The sequence below is a fragment of the Lycium barbarum genome, chromosome 4, assembly GCF_019175385.1.
Source record: "Lycium barbarum isolate Lr01 chromosome 4, ASM1917538v2, whole genome shotgun sequence".
In the NCBI taxonomy this organism is placed as follows: domain Eukaryota; kingdom Viridiplantae; phylum Streptophyta; class Magnoliopsida; order Solanales; family Solanaceae; genus Lycium; species Lycium barbarum.
In genome coordinates this window covers 18,616,606-18,636,922 of record NC_083340.1, presented here as the reverse complement: position 1 = coordinate 18,636,922, position 20,317 = coordinate 18,616,606, and the positions used below count along the sequence as shown (strand labels likewise).

At 38.0% G+C, this 20,317-nt stretch overlaps 1 protein-coding gene across 1 annotated transcript; it reads right to left on the bottom strand.

Annotated features, from left to right (window-relative positions):
* Positions 1 to 6,199: 6,199 nt before the first annotated feature.
* LOC132635463 (nudix hydrolase 3-like) lies at positions 6,200 to 20,317 on the bottom strand. Its single transcript, XM_060351866.1, has 21 exons — positions 19,812 to 20,317; positions 18,305 to 18,469; positions 17,900 to 17,977; positions 16,881 to 16,968; positions 15,702 to 15,835; positions 15,248 to 15,329; positions 14,029 to 14,115; positions 11,756 to 11,862; positions 10,698 to 10,869; positions 10,369 to 10,610; positions 10,210 to 10,291; positions 9,440 to 9,505; positions 9,233 to 9,310; positions 9,052 to 9,147; positions 8,677 to 8,783; positions 8,377 to 8,545; positions 8,120 to 8,203; positions 7,841 to 7,935; positions 7,657 to 7,747; positions 7,432 to 7,578; positions 6,200 to 6,598 (listed from the first exon to the last, which is right to left on the bottom strand). The coding sequence occupies exons 1-21, from the start codon at positions 19,883 to 19,885 to the stop codon at positions 6,536 to 6,538; spliced, it is 2,307 nt and encodes a 768-aa protein (XP_060207849.1). The 5' UTR covers positions 19,886 to 20,317; the 3' UTR covers positions 6,200 to 6,535.

Genomic DNA, 20,317 nt, shown 5'->3' with positions numbered 1-20,317 from the left:
TTATGTCTAATATTTGTAATTCATGAAACCATTTTTCAAATTTCCAATTTTGCCCTTAGCCTTCCTCCATATTTCCGCATCAATATTTTCCATGAACAACTTATATATTAAGTAAGATCAAAATATTGCCTTATCTCTTACTAGTCACAATTATTTCAAATTTTTCTGAATATGCAAAATACGGGATATAACATTCTCCCCCCCTTTAGAACATTCGTCCTTAAACTAGTCTTATAGGGTTTTACAAACATTTCGGGGAGGTTTCCTTTTGTAGTCATCCCATATAAGTCATTCACCATTCAGAATAGCCAAATAAGGGATTTAGATTACCTGTGGGCATAGGAAACAAGTGAGGATACTTCTTCTTCATCTCGTCCTCCGCTTCCCAGGTCATTTCCTCTCGGTTATTATTCTGCCACAAGACCTTAACAGAAGGCACATCTTTGGTACGTAGTCTCCTCACCTGACGATCCAAGATGGCTACAGGTTGTTCTTCGTAGGACAGTTCCTCTGTTACCTGGATATCTTCTATAGGAAATACTCTGGAAGGATCGCCAATACATTTGCGGAGCATTGATACATGAAATACCGGATGTACTGCTTCCAGATCGGATGGTAAGTCTAACTCGTAGGCGACCTTGCCTATCTTTCGAACAACCTGATAAGGCCCAATATATCGCGGACTGAGCTTCCCCTTTCTGCCGAATCTCATTACACCCTTCATAGGTGACACTTTCAGAAATACCCAGTCACCAATCTGGAACTCCAAGTGTCGACGTCAATTGTCTGCATAAGATTTTTGTCGACTCTGGGCTGCTAATAACCGTTCCCGAATAAGTTTCACTTTATCGACTGCTTGCTGGATCAGATCTGGCCCAATTAATTTAGTTTCACCCACATCGAACCAACCAATCGGAGATCTGCATTTTCTACCATATAAGGCTTCATACGGCGCCATCTGGATACTGGAGTGATAACTATTATGATAAGTGAATTCAATAAGCGGCAAATGATCATCCCAGCTACCTCTGAAATCAATAACACAGGCCCGTAGCATATCTTCCAGCGTTTGAATAGTACGCTCGGCCTGTCCGTCAGACTGAGGATGGAACGCTGTGCTAAGACTCACCTGAGTCCCTAATCCTTCCTGAAATGACCTCCAGAAGTTAGCTGTAAACTGTGCACCTCTGTCGGATATAATAGATGTAGGAACTCCGTGAAGCCTTACTATTTCTTTAATATACAACCGGGCATAATCCTCAGCCGAATAGGTGGTCCTGACCGGAAGAAAATGGGCTGATTTTGTCAGCCTATCAACAATAACCCATATAGAAACATACCTTCGTGGAGTGCGCGGTAAACCTGTAATGAAATCCATATTAATTATTTCCCATTTCCAAGTTGGAATTTCCATTTCCTGTAGCAATCCACCGGGCTTTTGATGCTCGATCTTAACTTGTTGGAAATTTGGGCACTGAGCAACGAACTCTGCAATGTCTCTTTTCATACCATCCCACCAATATAAACATCTAAGATCATGGTACATTTTTGTGGATCCCGGATGAACAGAATACCGAGCATAATGTGCCTCTCCCATAATCTGTCGCCGTAGCCCTGCAACGTCAGGTACACATAGTCTGCCTCTATATAATAATACTCCGTCAGGTGTGATCTCGAACGGAGTCTTTTCCTTATCAAGGGATGCATCTCTGTACTGTACCAAAATAGGATCCTTATATTGGCGTCGTTTCACTTCTTCCATAATAGACGATTCAACAACTTCTCGGACAGAAACCCCAATATTTCCAGAATCGGCCAAACGGACTCCAAGACTGGCTAGCTGATGAATTTCACGAACTAATTCTTTCCTTTCTGGCTGCACGCCGGTCAAACTGCCCATAGACTTGAGGCTAAGTGCATCTGCTACAACATTGGCTTTTCCCGGATGATATAAAATGTCAACATCATAATCTTTCAATAACTCGAACCATCTTCTTTACCGCAAATTCAACTCCTTTTGCTTAAAAATATACTGAAGGCTGTTGTGGTCCGTATAAATGTCAACATGAACCCCATATAAGTAATGCCGTCATATCTTCAAAGCATGAATTACCGCTGCCAATTCCAGATCATGAGTGAGATAATTTCTCTCGTGCGGTCTGAGCTGCCGGGAGGCATAGGCTATAACTCGACCATGCTGCATTAATACACAACCTATCCCAATACCAGAAGCATCACAATAAATGACATACCCGTCTGGCCCCTCGGGAAGAGTTAGAACTGGAGTTGTAATCAACTTTTCTTTCAGCAACTGGAAGCTGCGTTCACAAGCATCGGTCCACTGAAATTTTGCTGCCTTCTGAGTTAGCTTCGTTAATGGTGCTGCAATCGAAGCAAAATTATCCACAAACCTTCTGTATACCCTGCTAATCCCAGAAAACTGCGTACCTCAGTCGGCGTCGTAGGCCTAGACCAATTCTTTACAGCTTCGATCTTCTGTGTATCAACCCGAATACCATCAGCTCCGACGACATGCCCCAAAAATGCCACTGAAGTCAACCAGAATTCACATTTGGAGAACTTAGCATATAATTTCTGTTGTCGGAGTGTGCCGAGTACTGTCCTCAGATGATCTGAATGCTCTTCTGCTGATCGTGAATAAACCAAAATATCATCAATAAACACGATCACAAACATATCTAGAAACGACCTGAATACCCGATTCATCAAATCCATAAACACTGTTGGGGCGTTGGTCAACCCAAAAGACATCACTCTGAACTCATAGTGCCCATATCGGGTCCTAAAAGCAGTCTTTGGAATATCTGTCTCTCGTACCCGCACCTGATAATAACCCGAGCGCAAATCTATCTTCGAAAAATATTTAGCACCCTGCAACTGGTCAAATAAATCATCAATCCGGGGGAGGGGATATTTATTCTTTATAGTCACCTTATTCAGCTGTCTGTAATCAATGCACATCCGCAACGACCCGTCTTTCTTTCTTACAAACAATACCGGTGCTCCCCAAGGTGATGTACTGGGTCTGATGAAGCTTTTTTCTAATAGATCTTTCAGCTGCTCCTTCAATTCTTTTAGTTCTGCAGGAGCCATTATGTAAGGAGGAATAGATATAGGCTGAGTATCTGGTAGCACATCTATCGTGAACTCGATCTCCCGTTCAGGTGGAAGACCTGGAAGCTCGTCCGGAAATACATCTGGAAATTTATTGACAACCGGGACTGACTGGAGAGTAGGTGTTTCTACTTTAATATCATGTACGCGAACCAGATGATAAATATACCCTTTCTGAATCATTTTCCTGGCCTTGAGGTATGAAATAAACTTACCCCTTGGCGATGCTGTATTTCCTGCCCATTCTATAACTGGTTCCCTTGGAAACTGGAAGCGAACTACCTTTTTCTGGCAGTCAACATTAGCATAACAAGAGGCTAACCAATCCAGGCCCATAATAACATCGAATTCTGTCATATCTAACTCTACCAAATCGGCCTTGGTGCGACGGCCACATATAGTTACAGAACAATCCTTATATACCTGCCTCGCTATAATAAAATCCCCGACCGGTGTAGCTACCTTGAACGGTTCTATCGGTTCAGGTGTTATCCCAATTTTACTAGCGACAAGGGGAGAAATATATGATAAAGTAGAACCTGGGTCGATCAATGCATATACAGCTCGAGAGAAAACCAATAATATACCTGTAACTACATTTGGCGACGCCTCCTGATCTTGTCGGCTGGCCAAAGCATATATGCGGTTCGAGGGACCGCTAGAATTAGAAACTCCACCACGACCTCTACCGCGGCCTACTGGTGCTGGCATACCCCACCCCACAGGGCGCATAGCAACAGAAGTGGAAGATGAACCAGCAGCTGATCCCGTCGGCTGAGATGCACCACCAGAACCACCAGAACCACCCGCCAACGGACAATCTCTCATAATATGGCCCTGGCGGCCACAAGAAAAATAGGCACCCGTAGCTCGATAACACTCTCCGGGGTGAGACCTCCCACAATAAGAACATCGAGGCATAGGTGGCCTCGCCTGGCTGGAACCTCTGCTCACTTGCGAACCTGAGGCTCTGGAACTCTGGCCTGCTCCTGAGTGCCCTACACCATCAAATCGTCTGCCTGTAGACTGTGAATGTGCACTCCGGCCTGACTGAGGAGGATATCTGCTATACTGCTGTTGAGGCTGCCCACCTCGAGACTCCCCAGAATAACCAGCTGACCTAGCCCGCTTGGGCTGCCTCCTGTCACGGTCTCTATCGGGCTGACGCCCTCTGTGCCGGTCCTCCATTCCTTGCGCATATGCCTGTAACCGGGCAATGTCCATACCAGTCTGCGATGCCATCGCCATACAGCTATCGACCAAGTAATGATCCAAACCCATCACGTACCGGTGCATCCTATCGGCCATATCAACTACAATGACGGGCGCATATCTGGCCAGAGAATCAAACTCTAAGCTGTACTCTCGGACACTCCTGCCTCTCTGCCTCAGCTGTAAAAATCTGTCAACTCTCGCCCGCTGCAGCTCTGGAGGCAAAAAGTGGCTGAGAAAAGCTGCTGTAAACTCATCCCACACGGCTGGAGGAGCATCCTCGCCTCTAGACAGCTCCCAGGACTCGTACCAATTAATCGCTACATCTCGCAATCTGTGTGAAGCCAGCTCGACAGACTCCGTCTCAGAAGCCCTGACTAGTCTCAGTGTACGCTGCATCTGTCGAATGAAATCCCGGGGGTCCTCCTCGGGCTTAGACCCGTAAAACTCTGGGGGATTACAGGTTAAGAAATCACGGACCCTCAAACTGTCACGTCTGTCCACATCATCACCCCTAGCCCGCGTCTACGAGCCTGTCCCGCTACCAATCTCGTCAATAACTGCACATCATCCCTCATCGCCCTGTCCTCCACCCTTAGCTAAGGAGCTGGAGGCTCGGGCGCTGGAGCCTCTGGAGCTACTGGTGGAGCCGCCCCCTGATCCATGTGTGAGGACCCACACCCCTTGCGATGTGATGATCCCTGGGCTGGAGCCCTATGAACATGCTTGACATGACATGACATACTCAGGTATTGTACGTGAGAGGGTGCTTAGCCAGCTCGAGAATACACGCTGCAGCGCCTCGAACCCGCGACCTTGCAGTCACCTTTACATTCCCCAAAAGGAATCGTCTCTTACCAATTGAGCGGCGGCGGCGGTGAAGTGGGCTATCGAAGAGGATGGGTTGGGTTTTTCAATTTTTTTTAATTATTTAAATAGATTTTAAAATAGAGTTTTTGTTAAAATTAATTTTTAATGATTAAAAATTTTAAAAAAGAAAGCGGCGGCGGCGGCAGCGGAGGCAGTGGCGGCAGTGACGGCGGTGGCGGTGGTGAAGTGGGCTATCGGAGAGGATGGGTTGGGTTTTTCAAATTTTTTTAATTATTTAAATAGATTTTAAAATAGAGTTTTTGTTAAAATTAATTTTTAATGATTAAAAATTTTAAAAAAGAAAGTGGCAGTGGCGGCGGCAGAGGAGGTAGCGACGGCATTGGCGGCGGTGAAGTGGGCTATCGGAGAGGATGGGTTGGGTTTTTTAATTTTTTTTAATTATTTAAATAGATTTTAAAATAGAGTTTTTGTTAAAATTAATTTTTAATGATTAAAAATTCAAAAAAAGAAAAAAAATTGGTCTCTCACGCTCTGTTTAAAGCAGTGAGCTTCACGCGTGTGCCAGCTGGCACGAGGGGGTTCAAATGGCACAGTTTATCTTATGTTCGGGGGTTCAGATGGTCAACGTTTCAGTTGGGGGGTCTAGATGAAAAATCAGAACAAGTTCAGGGGTCCATCTATGACTTTGGCCATTTAAATATTACTTCAATGATACTACCACCGTTCGAGCAATCAAATAACTTTGTTTCACTACAAATTATTCATATATTGTTTAAATATTCTTAATTATAGAAGGTATCCTTTATAGTATTTTTTTATGTAGTTTCTATTTATCTAAATATTATTTTAAAAGATTAAAAGTCTGATGTCCAAATTGAAACAATAAATAAGAAGTTTTAACTCTCCTACTCTGATCCATGTCATTCTTTTTAGAAATAAAGGGAGCTATTTATATTCGAGTAATAATTTATCTAGCACCTCTATCACCAAGAAGACATTTTTAAGAATAAAAGCTCATGCATTACTCAAAACAAGAAAATTGGGATATCATTAATATCATTGTTCTGTCTAGTCCATGGACCATGAGCATTCTAGCTCTTCATCAAATTAAATATTTGCAGAAGTACCTTGTCTACACAGTAAGAGGAGAAAAAAAAAACATGATATCCTTATTTTGGAAATAAAACATTGTAAACAAACTGATTATAAATCAATTATAGGCATTTACTGGTTTTCGAGAGTGCATCAACCCTGGAAACAACTAGTGTGAAAATTACTTTGTTGTTAGGACCAACAGGCATGAGGGGCCAGTGTGTCGTTTAGTGGCTTTTCTGTGATAAAGGAAGCCGAACAGTCTTCAGTTGGCACCACGTAAAATTTGGTTAGCAATGGGAAAATCAGGAATAATATCCACCGGAACCTGAAAATTTAAGAATGAACATATCATGCACAACTGTGAATCAGAATCATCAATCAATTTATTATATATTAACCTTTCACAATTCAATTTCCTCTTCCATGCATGAAGGCCTAAAGAAGGATATATGCAAGATTTTGGGATTGCATTGAAGCAACAAAGTAGAGAGAACACACGTATTGTTTCGATAGCCTACCAAATATTCTCTCTTTTTTCTGATGATACACAGAAGCAGATTTGGGATTTATGTTCTATGGGTTCTATCTTTAAGATTTTTAGCATTGAATCCATTGTGTTTTTAAAATTACAGGTTCAGACCTACTATTTATTGCAATTTTGGTAAGTATATTTTTACATGAAAATTTATGCTCTGCATATAAAATACTGGGTTCAACAGCACCCGGCACAACACATCATCCGCCGCTGACGATAACATTGTGGTTTTTCACTTTTTATCTCTTAATGGGATTTATAAGAGACCATATTTATAGTAGCAACACTCCATTTTAAGTTAATACTTGTTCTTCATGGCTACTTGAGAACACAGAAGACATTCCAATGATAACATAATGCGTTTTCTCTTTCTTGTGATACATAAAGTCGTGCTTAATACACAAATCATGATGTTTCATCAACAATCGTCAATCTAGGTCTAATTTGCATTAACACCATAGTATTAAGATAGTGAAATTAATACTCCTAGAAAGGCACCCAAGGCTGATATCAGAAATTAGACGTACAGAATTAATTTTAGACCATCTGCAGACTGGAAATTCAATTCATAGAACAGCAGTAATAGCTATTACTGATAACTAATCACTACTAAGGGTTCATACCTGAACAATTTCCAGCTTTTTAAGTGCACGTTTCAGTGGTGGTGTCATCACACCATATTTCTGAAGAAGCGTTCTAGCAGCTTCTTTGTCGCCTCTTGCTTGTATTGTGAGAATTTCTCTGCTCAAGCTCGCGACGCTATCTTCAACCTTCGAATAGAAACAAAAAAGTGACTTCACTGGAAGAACTGAATGAAATATGAACCAGCGATACCCATTATCTCATACCTTTTCAAAGTCAACGGCAAGTGTTTCATCAGGACGTAAAATAAATGCGCCTTTCTCGAACAAATAGTTAAACTGCAATGCCTGTCCTTTCCTGATATTGTTTGAAAAATTTAGAACTGGGGAGAACAATACAATGTGAAATGTTAAAGACTAAAGAGGATGACAAGTTGACAACATTGCCTACCCATGAGCTTCCTCTAATCCAAAGCGTACCGAGCGGAAACATCCAGCAAGAAAAGAGACGTATATTGACTTGTCCAGGCTTTTCGGAAGCAAATCCTATGCCATATAAGAACAAAAAGATCAATGTCCTTTGACTTTGATTATATATTCTCCTCATTAAACCACAAAAACAGGTATAAAAACTAAGAAAAACAATGTAAGTCAGCTGGCTTTCAAGCAAAATAGTAATTCCATATGCAAGAGTGGACTGTTCTAAATCAGCTGTCATTTAGTTTTTTACCTTGTCCATTAGAAACCTAAGAGCCCAAAGACCAACAATATCTGCCTTTGCTTCTTCTATTGATGAATGAAGTTCTTGCAGCTCCTTTAATAAGGTACAGGAGAATGTTATATCAAGATGATATGACAACAGATGCAAAAGATAATATTTGAAAGAAAAAAAATCTGTCTAGAATCAATGAGAATCCAGCTTAGATATAACAGTCACAGAAAAACAGGCCATAAATTTGGAGAAATAAAGCATATGTTAAAACTGACTAGTCTGACTGTTGACTTCTGCTCATCCGGAAGCGTGATTGTGTGAGGCCCAATACCATGGCAGCATTCATGACAAATAGTGTGAGTAAAGAATGATTCGAAGTCCGCCAACTCTCGTTGTTCTTCCATAATACACACATCAGCTATAGGCTTAAGGATAAGCTTGAACCTGATCAAAAAACAAGAATAAGTACATAATCTCGATATATAAGTATGTCACAGGCTACAACTTTTCTTTTATCAGCGGCATTTGAAATCACAGAAAAAGGAAAAGAAAGAGGAGTAAAAAGGAGTTTGTACTTTGCCTCCGAAACATTCTTAAGCATGACCATTGATGCTCCTCGATCTTTTACTATACGTTCATCATTTGGAAGATTAAATGCAACTGTTTGAGGGCCCTTCACATCCTGCCAAGGAAAGAACTTCTAAACAGTAATCATCTGCAGCCTGAAGTACCCTAGTTAGTGGTCTTCATTCTTACTTCTTATATATTTTGCCTTTGGCAGAAAAGAAAAGAGGTGTTACTCAGAGAACCAGCTAATGCTGATTTTTTAAGCTAAGAACGTAGAACAACATTGCTTTTTTTCTGGAAGTCCTTTCATATAGGGTGCACTCACTCAATGTGCAGTCAATACAATTTTTGCTATTTGTCAAACAAAATAAATAAGGACTCACCCCTGCATTGTAAAGAAGCTGGATAACACGGATAGGAGCAGCTGTAACATTTTCTGACTTGTAAATATTGTCCATTGGCAGATTCTTCTCCAAAACCTAGAAGAGTTTAGCTTCAGTGAATCATTGAGATAATAAAAAAATTATGGAGCAAAAACTTTTCAGGATGGATCTTTATAGGCACCTGCAGATGATCTCCAAACAATTTGACTTGGGCTGTTGCTTCGTCATCTCGGACTCCTATAAATGCCTCAAATGTTGCCTGGCAGATAAGGTCAAATAAGTTACATGCATAAGCAAGGATCAATTTTAGACATTCTGGAATAAAACAACAAATTCTAATCATAATAGAGATCATAAACAATAATCGCGTTTCATAATTAGTTGATACCTTGTACCCAAAAAGTGCATCTTCATAAGTTTCATAAGGGCCAATGGTGACATCCAACTTGGAGTCCTTCATGAGTTAGAAAACAAAATAACCAGTCAGCTTAAAGAATTACAGTCAAACCCTGAATGAAAGCACATGTAAGTACCACATAGTGCTAACATTGCACGCTGAAGCTGATCAAGCCATTTAACTTGAAAAGAATTGGCAGAAACCAAGGCATAAACAATTGGTTCCACATTTTTACTAAAAATATGTAAAGGATAGTGCAGACACCAATATCAGGTTAATAACTTCTATACTTCCCTTTTCCAGTAGTCAATTCTTGTGTTAATGTTTTACTACTTGCTAAGCCTAATAAATAAAGTAAAGATTTAAACCCCTGACTTCGATAATCCTTGAAATTGCTACTTTAGCCCAATGCAGTGAGGCATTTGGGAAAAAAATAAAAAAATAAACAGAGACCCAGAAAGATTAGCACAAAATCAACAATATGCAAGGAAGAAAACAATTTCATTTTATCAAGGATAGTTAGGACTTCAGTGATAATGGATTTGACTATATTTGCGGTTTTCGATTCCAGCAGTACTACCTACTCAACAGTTCAAGAAATCAATTGCAAAAGATGCTCAAATATATCAAAGTTAGAGAGTAGTCTTGTAAAATATTTTCTTTCATCTGGTAGGCTTTCTTATTCATTGCATAAGAAATGCCTACCCATCAGATATTCAAAAAACTAAATGCTGCCATCGTATGTACTGCAGACAACGTACCAATTCCATCCAAGCAATATCTGAATCATAATAATCATTTGAAAGGAATGCTCCAGCCTTGCCATAAAGAAGTCTCTTTAAACTGAAAACAAGAACAAGGTACTAATCAACCTGATGCCTAGATTCAATATAACTAAAAACCTAAAACAAATCCAATACCTAGTTGAGCTGGTCAGGTCTCCTGCACTGCGTAGCAAGGTGGCTCCTTCAGAAAGGAGAGAGTAGTACTCTTGAGAATACGGAACCACATACAGATCATGAAGGGAGCTAGTGCCATTTTCCATTTTGTGGGATATCATATTTTCCAAGAATGATTCACTACGCCTTCTAATAACATTGAAAAAGCCCATTGCTTCTTTCTGTTGATCTTCTGGAAGACTATCTTTCCATAAGTTAAATTCCTTCAACAAAAAAAGGTTAGATGTTTGTCGTGGACAGCACAAAAGACACTATTTTAGAGCACATAGAAAAGTTTTGCCTTGGTATACCATTTTGTCCATATCTGGTGGGTAAAAACTCGCACCAGGTGGTTTCAAGATAGGAAATGCTGTTCTATATTCAAGACCATTCCAACCTGATACAGGCTTTGTCGCATTTGGAGGCAGCTTGACAGCCGAATCTGCAGTTGTCAGAAAAGCCTCATTTTCATCCAGGCTAGACCTAACAACAAAAGAACAAGTTCAGAATAATACAAATTCGAGACCTCACCATGTAATAAATGAGTGTAGATAAGAAATGATATTGTCATTTCTATTCAAAGCAGGTCATTGTGATACAGAAGTAGAGTGCAACAGATAACAATAAATAGTGCTGTTGGAGAAACATCCCTATCAGATAAGTCTTGTAGTAGTTCGAATGATATTGAGCAGAAAATTTACTTCAAAAAGGCAATAATGAGGGAACCACCAGATAAGCATTAAGCAGCTTACGTCAAAATGGTTAAATTGAATTAGTATCCGATGATACTAATGAGGGTTAAAACCAGAAAGCACAGGACATCTGTAGATGATCAGATCCAAAGAAACCATGTCTTCAACCAACCTCTTTTGTTCACAATGTCTTACTAAATCTTCTGTATTAGTTGCGATTTTATTTTCTGTCAAAGATTTAAATGATATAGTTTCTGGTTGAACTTCTCGTTATGCGGCAATATATTAGAGGTATGAAATTAGAACTTTCTTTCTTCTGCTGTGAATCAGTCTGTGGGTGTCTCGGGATACGTCAATTCTTTCTCTTCTCGGATGCAATTTATAGACTAATAGAGTAGCCTGATGACCTAAGAGATGTCGGAAATCACTTCAGTTGGCTATGTAGGACAAGCATAGGACAAATTCAAAATAATATTGAGGATGCCCATCAAGAGTCAGAAGGAGAGAGAGGGGACATAAGTTTTCGTATTCAATTAGAAGGATAAGTAATATCGTTGCCACATTCACTTGAATACCATGTTCAAAAATTCTTACTGGCAGGAAGCAAATAGAGGCGCCAACACATTTAGATTAAGAAGGAGAAAGAGGGGACATAAGTTTTCACAAGGGAGACATACCATGGACTTTTATTTATTACATAGTACATCCATTTTAACTTGTCCAACTGTGATTTGTCGGCATGCTCATTTAACCAGTCTCTCAAAGATGGATTGCTATACCAAACCTATGTTATGGAAGAAAATAATGAAAGGAGCAAATCAATAGGAGAGAATGCAGAAAAGTTCTCTAAGAGCCAGGGCAAGCACCAATGACATTACAAAAATAACATAGCATGGTCATGTTTCTCAATGTAAAATTTATTATGCATGTCTTTTATCTAGGTTGGAACGATGCAAAGCAGGGCTGGGAGTGTTAAGGAAACAGCATTGACAAATGCCCTCCTCCCTCCCTAGACTCAGACGAAAGAAATATTAAGTTCTTGTAAAGTTGTGAAGGCATCTTAAAAAGCAAAGCATCACCTAAAATGAACATCAAAACCTTTACATGTCAAATATAAGAATATATAATTCCAAGCAACTTGTTAAGAAAATAGAAAATTGTGTATATAAGAAAGATATCCACTATGGTTTTCTAGGAAGAACACTGTTTAAAGATCCGGTCGTAGTGAGAAAATTGGGACTGAACTTCCACCGAGAGAAGAATTTATAGTAAAGGGAGGAAAGAGCTTGGTCTCATGTAAGGAACTCCTCTTATACATTTTTAATAACCAATTTAACAAGAACCATCTCATCTAAAAGCTTAAGCTATCAGGAAAAGTACACTCTATTTACTCAATTCTTAACACACCTCGTTCAATTTCCTATTTTTTTCAATTGTTCCACTAATGTGAGAGGTACTGTTGCTGATTTTCATTCAAATTCAGGGAGGCAGATAGATTTCAGAAGGAATTTGAACGATCGGGAGTTAGAAGATTATTGTCAATTCCTTTAGCAATTTAATTCTGTCCAGCTAATTCAGGCGAAGGTGGATTCTTTGATTTGGACAGCCAGCAAAGATAAGAAATTCTCAGTTAGAAGTTGTTACAGCATGCTGATAAGGAAAACATCTCCTTGGGATATTACTTGGCCTTGGAAGATGATTTGGAAGACTAAAGCTCCAGTTAAGGCAGCCTCTTTTTGGGATGGACTGCAACCTGGGGAGTGCGTCTAATTCAAAATAATTTACAGAAGAGGCGTTTTTCTTTATGCAACAGATTCTATTTATGTGAAGAAAACCAGGAAACAGTTGAACATTTATTCCTACATTGCAGATTCTCTAGACAATGTTGGGAACTCTTCCTCAGCATATGTGGCATCTCTATTCTCTCGTTTGTGTCTAACATTGTGAATAATCAATTCAACAAGAACCCCCCTTTTTCTTATTATCTTTGCAGAACGATACTCTCTTTAATTGCTACCCACCTCTCCCTTCTGTGCCTATGCTCAAGAAGGAAGGTCAAACTAACACTCCCTCCGTTTCAATTTATGTGTCTTACTTTCCTTTTAGTTTTTTAAGAAAAGAATGTCACTTTTCTAAATTTAGTAACTCCTTAATTCCAACATTCTCATTTTACACTTAATAATACCCCCTTATAAGAATGACATGACACGTTTTAAGACCATAAGATTCAAAGGGTATCTTTGGTATGTAACACACACCTTTAGCTTAAGAACGAAAGATTCAAACGTGTTCTTTACATTCTCAAACTTCGTGTCTGGTCAAACAAAGACACAAAATGAATGAAATGGTGGGAGTACTATTTACTTTTAAATGAACAACAGTTAAAGGCTTGGTAACTCATGGTTTCAAATTACTCTAAAGGCACTGGGATCATCAATTCTGTTCATTTTCTACATTTCTATAACCATGATCTTCAATGTATGGCTGAATACAAACACATTTGGACCTTAACTTTGAAAATATCGGTTCACCACTTCAACAAAAAAACACTAGCATGTCATTTGACTGACACAATCAAATCCTAGCTCATCAAATTAGTTATGATTCACTTTGCTGTGCACGCGACTAACTTGAGAAATAGTTAGCTCATCATTTCCATAGTAAAGATGATGTGTACTACAGCATGTACATTATTGATAAGGCTATTTAATAAGGCTATGTCCCTAAGACACAACATCAATGTTGACAATGCCACACCAAAAGGGAAAAGGAAACAGAACTTGATTTCTTGCACATTGAAAAATAAGACCTAAAATAGTACTAGTTAACAAAGATTAATTGCAAAGACATAGTAGACTACTTGCTTATCCATACTGACATACACTAAAAAGTTAAAACCTTCTTACACATCACAATTTGAACTCAGCACAAGTGAGCAGATTCTAGCTACCTGCTGATAAAAGATTTTGTCCATGATTGCTGCAGCTTTAACAAGTAGAGATAGTGCTTCTTTGTCTGCGGCAGTCAGTCCAGTCAACTGTCCAAGAAAAACTGACATCAGCGGAGAGAATTCATGACTGTTTCACTAAGTTAATTTTGTCATTAACTAGAGTGTGTAACACATGGAGCTACTCGACGAAGATAGAGGAATAAACAGATGATAAGCCTCCATAAGACCAGAGGAGAAATACCCTGCTAATGAGGACCCCGAAAAAAGAAAGAATAAAAGAAACGACACACACGAATGATCATTTCTCTATTGTGCAATACCTAACAAGATGAGATTCGCTCACTTTTTTGAACAAATATACAAACAGCTGAAATCTGACACCACTTCACAACTACAGGCACTAAGTTGGCAATATTAGTTGGTTAATTCTGCTCCTGTTTTCTACTGGAACTATGAACTACGACACTCCCTCCATTTCAATTTATATGAAAGTGTTTGACGGGAAACGGAGTTTAGGATATTCATTTTTAAATATATCATATTATTGGAAGTGGAAGAAAATAGTAAAGTAATGGTTGAAAAATTAGTTAGCAAGAAATTGAGTACTCAGTGAAGTTTAAAAGTCGAATAATTTGATAAATTTGAAATCTTGGAAGTTGTAAAAGTTGGAATGGTGTTAAACATTTTCAAACATCTCAAGCTAGAAAGAGTGTCATATCAATTGAAACAGAGGGAGTATTATTAGGTCTCCAATGTCAAAATCACAATAAGTAATTTCAACCTGTTGGTCAAATCTCCAGTTTGGTACTAGGAAGTAGATTTGCAAAAAGGCATGAAAACTCATCAAAATTACTTAAAGCACTGCTGACCAATATGGTGGTCCTACTTCCCTTTATATATTAACTAATGAGTGCTTTTAAGGGATAACTAAATATATAGTGCTTAAAGGCTCTACCCACCACCAGTTGAATGATTAGGATACATGCACTGTGCTCAGTATTTGAATGTCTCATGGTCCAAGAGGCAAAAGAATATGAAAAGTAGATATGGAGATATGTGGATATATGAACAAGCAAGAGCCATATCCAGAAAGTTCCTTCCATCACCAGCACATACACGCGAAATAAAGAAGTGAACTTGGAGATCAAGATATTTTTGCATCAGATCTTGTGGTAAAGCTATAACTGTAAGAAAGATCAATATGATTTAGAATTGAAACCTCTGCAGAGAGAGAAATGCTAGCATAGCGGTTTAGCTGCTTCTCAATAGTCAAACTTCTAGTTTCAGTATTTTCCTTATACCTGCAGATATTCCATACCAGATAGCTCAGGTTCACAGAGCATTAAAGGTAATGAAGACAGGATTGATCAAGGAAACCACCCTAAAAGTGTCTAGTAGATACGGTTATGGTGAAGCAGAATTTATGCACCACGAAAAAGGAAAGAAACCAAGTTTGGATATGGAAAACTATCTCTATGCACATATTCGATTATCTATGTGAAATTAAGAGAACAGGTAATAAGAAAAGTGTCAAACTAATTACAGAATAATCATCACGGATCACCTTAAAGGAAGCAAACACAAAGCTTATATTTACAAGTACCCATTCTATAAGAAGATGATTAGGCAGTTACACCCAATGCAAAACTTTTTCTATGTAATACATGGCATACCTCTTCTCAATTATTGTAAAGAGCTGCTGACCATATTCATCATTCGCAAGGGGCAGATAATCAGGATCTTTTTGAGCAAGCACTCTTCTATACTCCTCAAAAGACATATATTTTACAGCGGACACTTTTGATTCCTACCAAGACAAAAGACAAAGTCACATTTTTGAATTTTGGGGCAACAAAGAAAGAAATTACCTCAAAAGGAAGAAAAAGCAAAATGCTAGCAACTTGGCAAATTCGAAGTACTGTTAACAACCAGGCAACAAGATCTCAGAAGCTATGATATTGGAGCTTCAACGTATACTGAAAGTAACAATTGTAGAGCATTCTACTTCGTCTGTTCAGCTAGTTCAAATTTACAGCAATTTTTAGATTGACTTATGTTGGACTAATAGGGATACATATGAAAAACTAAGAAAGACTATTACTTCTATGTGGACGTTACTACATAGTAAAGCACCTCACTCAAACTGAGGAACTAAAAGATTAATAAGTATACACCTACAATAACCAAGTTAAAGCAATACATTAATGTAAAAGAGATAACTCTGTCTAACCAAAGCGACACAGAGAGAGGGAGAGAGAGAGAACGGATATGCTTCTGTTAAGGAGGAGATACTACTATGAACTGTGTGGGTTTATGTGCATATCGATGCTTTGTTTTCGTAAAGCTTGAAGCAACGTCAATCAAAGATTTCTTTAAATGACCTGCTATAGAATGTCCTCTGTCATGTAAGCGATAACTTGAAGAACAAAGAAATTTCTACTGGAAGATGCAAGGAAAATACAGTGAACAAGCAAATGACAGAATTGAATGGATTAGCAGCAGCAAGAACCAGAAAAGTCTCATTTCTTCTTCTTTCTAAGTTGAGTTTTCATAATAGGAGAATCTATAAATTCTGAAAGTTCGATTCTGACACCATGTAAGATAAAAAGTGAAAAGCTGCAAAGCTGTTACACTTCAAGACGGCAATCTCCCTTTACGGTCATTCTTGTTACAGGAAAGGTATATCCCTTTTTTTGTCCTAGAAGGGGAAGTAGGAATGGTATTTCCACTTAGAGTTACAAACAATAAACCTATGGCAAAAATGTGAAAAACCATGCAATAGATACATAGTAGTCTCAGGGAAGTATAACAGCAATTCCAAGAACATTTTATAACAAATGAAATCTACTAACCAGTGTAAAGGCCTCCAAAGGAATTGGATCTGTAGTTGTCACCAGATATACATCATCGTATTCGTTGTTGAAAGTACCCTTGTAAGTGCTGCAATTCATTGAAAAATTCAGTGTTCTCTACTGACCAAGAGAAACTCATGCTATGAAGAACAATAACTTGAAAATGTATCATTGAAATGCTGCTTGCCATGTTGAAGAGTGTCTGTACTACAATTTTCTTCCTGTTATCAAAAAAGTACTGAAAGTTTTGTATAGCTTAAAAGTCCTGGAAATTATGTGCAAAATGGATACATTTGAGCAGCGTTTGACAAACTTTAAATTATGGTTATGTTAATGTACTAATTACTTATCACATATAAATGCTTGAGTTATCCCTGTAAAATAGAAATTATACTACAATCTAGTCAATAGGATCAAATAAAAAGATCTGAGCCAGTAAGATACATCAAACAAAAAGATCTGAGAGCAATAAGATACATTAAACGGATGACCACAAATTTAATGAGTAAGTTTTTGCCTTTAATTTTAGCCTCAAACCATGGCCAGAAAATCACATAATCTTATCTATTAGGAACTAACTTGTGATAGTTTTATTGAATAGAAAAAACTGATGGGCTTTATCCAAAAGAAAGGCCTTCTGAACATTTCCCATATTGCGCTAAGCTATCATTAGTTTTTTTCCCGATAAGTGCTATCATTAGTTTCTTTTATTTGGTTGCCGCACTTATATTCCACTGGGCCTCTTGACAGCTCAATGTGACATATGAAATAGAAAATATTTTAGTCAACATTTACGTTAAGATAATTAGGCTGTACTGTTCAATGGCAAAGAATAATGTTTTCATATATAAGAAACCAAAATTGGCAGGTATAAGAAGACAGATCTGTCCAAGAGAAATGGAAAAGAAAATTCAAAATGGAGAAGAACAAAGTCATAGCTCTGAAGCTAAAAGGCGATTACTACTGGTTGATAGTGCATAATAAGACCACATGGTCAGTTAGAGTTTTAATGTACCAACCGCTCTTGAATTGAAACAAATATTAATTCAAAGCCATCCTTCGGAAGTGTTATACCAAGTTCTTCTTGAAGCTCTCGCCTGCAAGAATGTAAAAAGTCAGTAATAAGTACAAGCCCTATGCAAAAGCATTTAGAAGTGAGAGAGTAGACCATGAGAGTATTTATGCAATACCATGAAGAGAGCATCCAGCATTCAAAATGGGTATAAGACTTCACAGTACAAACTATTATGCATTGGTTTACAAGCACAAAGAAAACTATCTTTGCATAAGCAATGTGTATCACAAAAAATGGAATATATCCAATATGCTTGTGTAATTTAAAAGGTTATGAAGCTGCAGTTTGAAACAACACAGCCTTCTCAGTTCATGTGAAAAGGTATATCAGCTTCATGCTTGAAGCTTACATTGCTGAAATAAGAGATGACTCTCCAGCAGATACATGACCGGCACTCGAGATATCCCACAAACCGCAGTCAACACGTAGTTGGAGGAGTAGTTCTTGTGTACTCTCGGAAAATATCCATACATGTACCGCTCGATGGTAGTCTCCATCTCTGTGAACATCCCCTCTGTACAAGAAGCACAATGATGGTACCAAGAGATTATTACATTTATGTATTCAGCATAGACAAAGCTCAGTGAACAGGACTCACAGAGCTACAAACCTAATCTTCTATGTATCCTGCTTTATTGAGATGTCACATGAAGATAGCCATGTCAATATTTAGGCAACTATGAGTTTAAATACACTAACTTCCATTACTAAATATGCAAAATAAATATCTTCTCAGGAACCAACAACGCCCTTTGTCCCAATTTGTGTGACACTCTTTCCTTTTTATTCAGTCACAAAAAGAATGACACATTTCTATATTTCGTAACAATTGAACTTTAAAATACCTATTTTTACTTTAATGAGATAATTTATAGCCATACAAATATCTCTGACTTATTTTAGACTACAAATTTCAAAGTCTCCTTTATTTCTTAAACTCTGTGCCCACTCAAACACCATCACATAAATTGGTACGGAGGAGTATTTTTTATGTTGTACCCCTATTACACAAATTATGACATAGGCTCGACTACTTGGGTCAATCTTAGTTGGAAGCCCCCAATAAAGGTCACCAACCTAGGACATGAGCCTCCTTGATCTCCCAATGACCTCGAAGTAAGATATATCCCATTCAACAAAAGAAGAAAAGGATCCAGCTTGCAAAATTCCCCTCTTTTATTCCTTTTGGAAGCAATTATATTGTTGAATGTTCAGAGGCTGTACGTCTGAATTCACACATGTCTAGATTGATTCAATTGAATGAAGAAAACGTTCGATTAATCGACACGAATTTTGTGCATCCATATTATGTTACTCCACACTCCAAATGTCCAGTCGTGGACGTGTTAGGGGTTTCTCAAATTGGTTAAATGTACAAGTCATAGTCTCCTTATATGGTCTCCACAATTCTCACCACCCGAGCTAGATTTTGGGGTTGAGTACAGTCAGGCACAAGGTCCATTTTCTTAACATAAAGTTTCTTTTTCCTACTCTTGTATCATTTTGAGACACAAAGGGGCCTCTTAGTTTTCAAAAGTTTTAAGTAGAAAAAAGGCTCTCTAGATTGCAAATGCATTATCTGAGATTTACACTTTTATAACATACTTTATATTTAATTTGTTACGATGAAGAAATGCACCAAAAACATCCTATATACACTTGAAATTCGTAACCAAATATAAACTCGATCATCATAACATTCAATGATAATGATCATTTCACATGTAAGTCTCAGATAGTAAGTATGTTCTATAACCTAACATTATTAAGTCGCAAAATATTTAACTCCATTAATCTAACAAACCATTAGATACTCAAAACATCAAATGAATGTTTTCTTTTATTTTTGATGGTACCTGGGCTTAGAGATGCCAGTTTTTTCTCCAGTTTTTGTAAGAACGTCAAGGTACTCTACTTTCTTCACTTGCATTTGATAATCTCTCTCAGAGAATCACAATATTTTGTTTTTCTTCAGGAAAGGACTGTAATAAAGAGTGTTTTATTAGAAAGGGTTGACAAGTACAGAAAAATGAGAGACAAAATTAGTTGAAACTTGAAAAGGACACCTAAATTTTGTACTTTGGCGGCTTTGAGGAATCAAATTATTTGGTAATGAAGAGGTTGACTCAAAAGTGCAAGAAAGACACCTATGTATTTAGTAAAAAAACTAAAAACTATTCCCACGGTGTGTTTGGTACAGATGAAAATATATTTTCATATTTAGTTGGTTCAAATATTTTTTCTACTAAAATAAGTTATTTTAAAATCAGATAAATAAATTCTGGTGGAATAGGAAAAACACAAGTTCTATAAGTGTTATTCCACACTGTTTGAAAAATACTTTCCGTAAAACTTTTTTTCC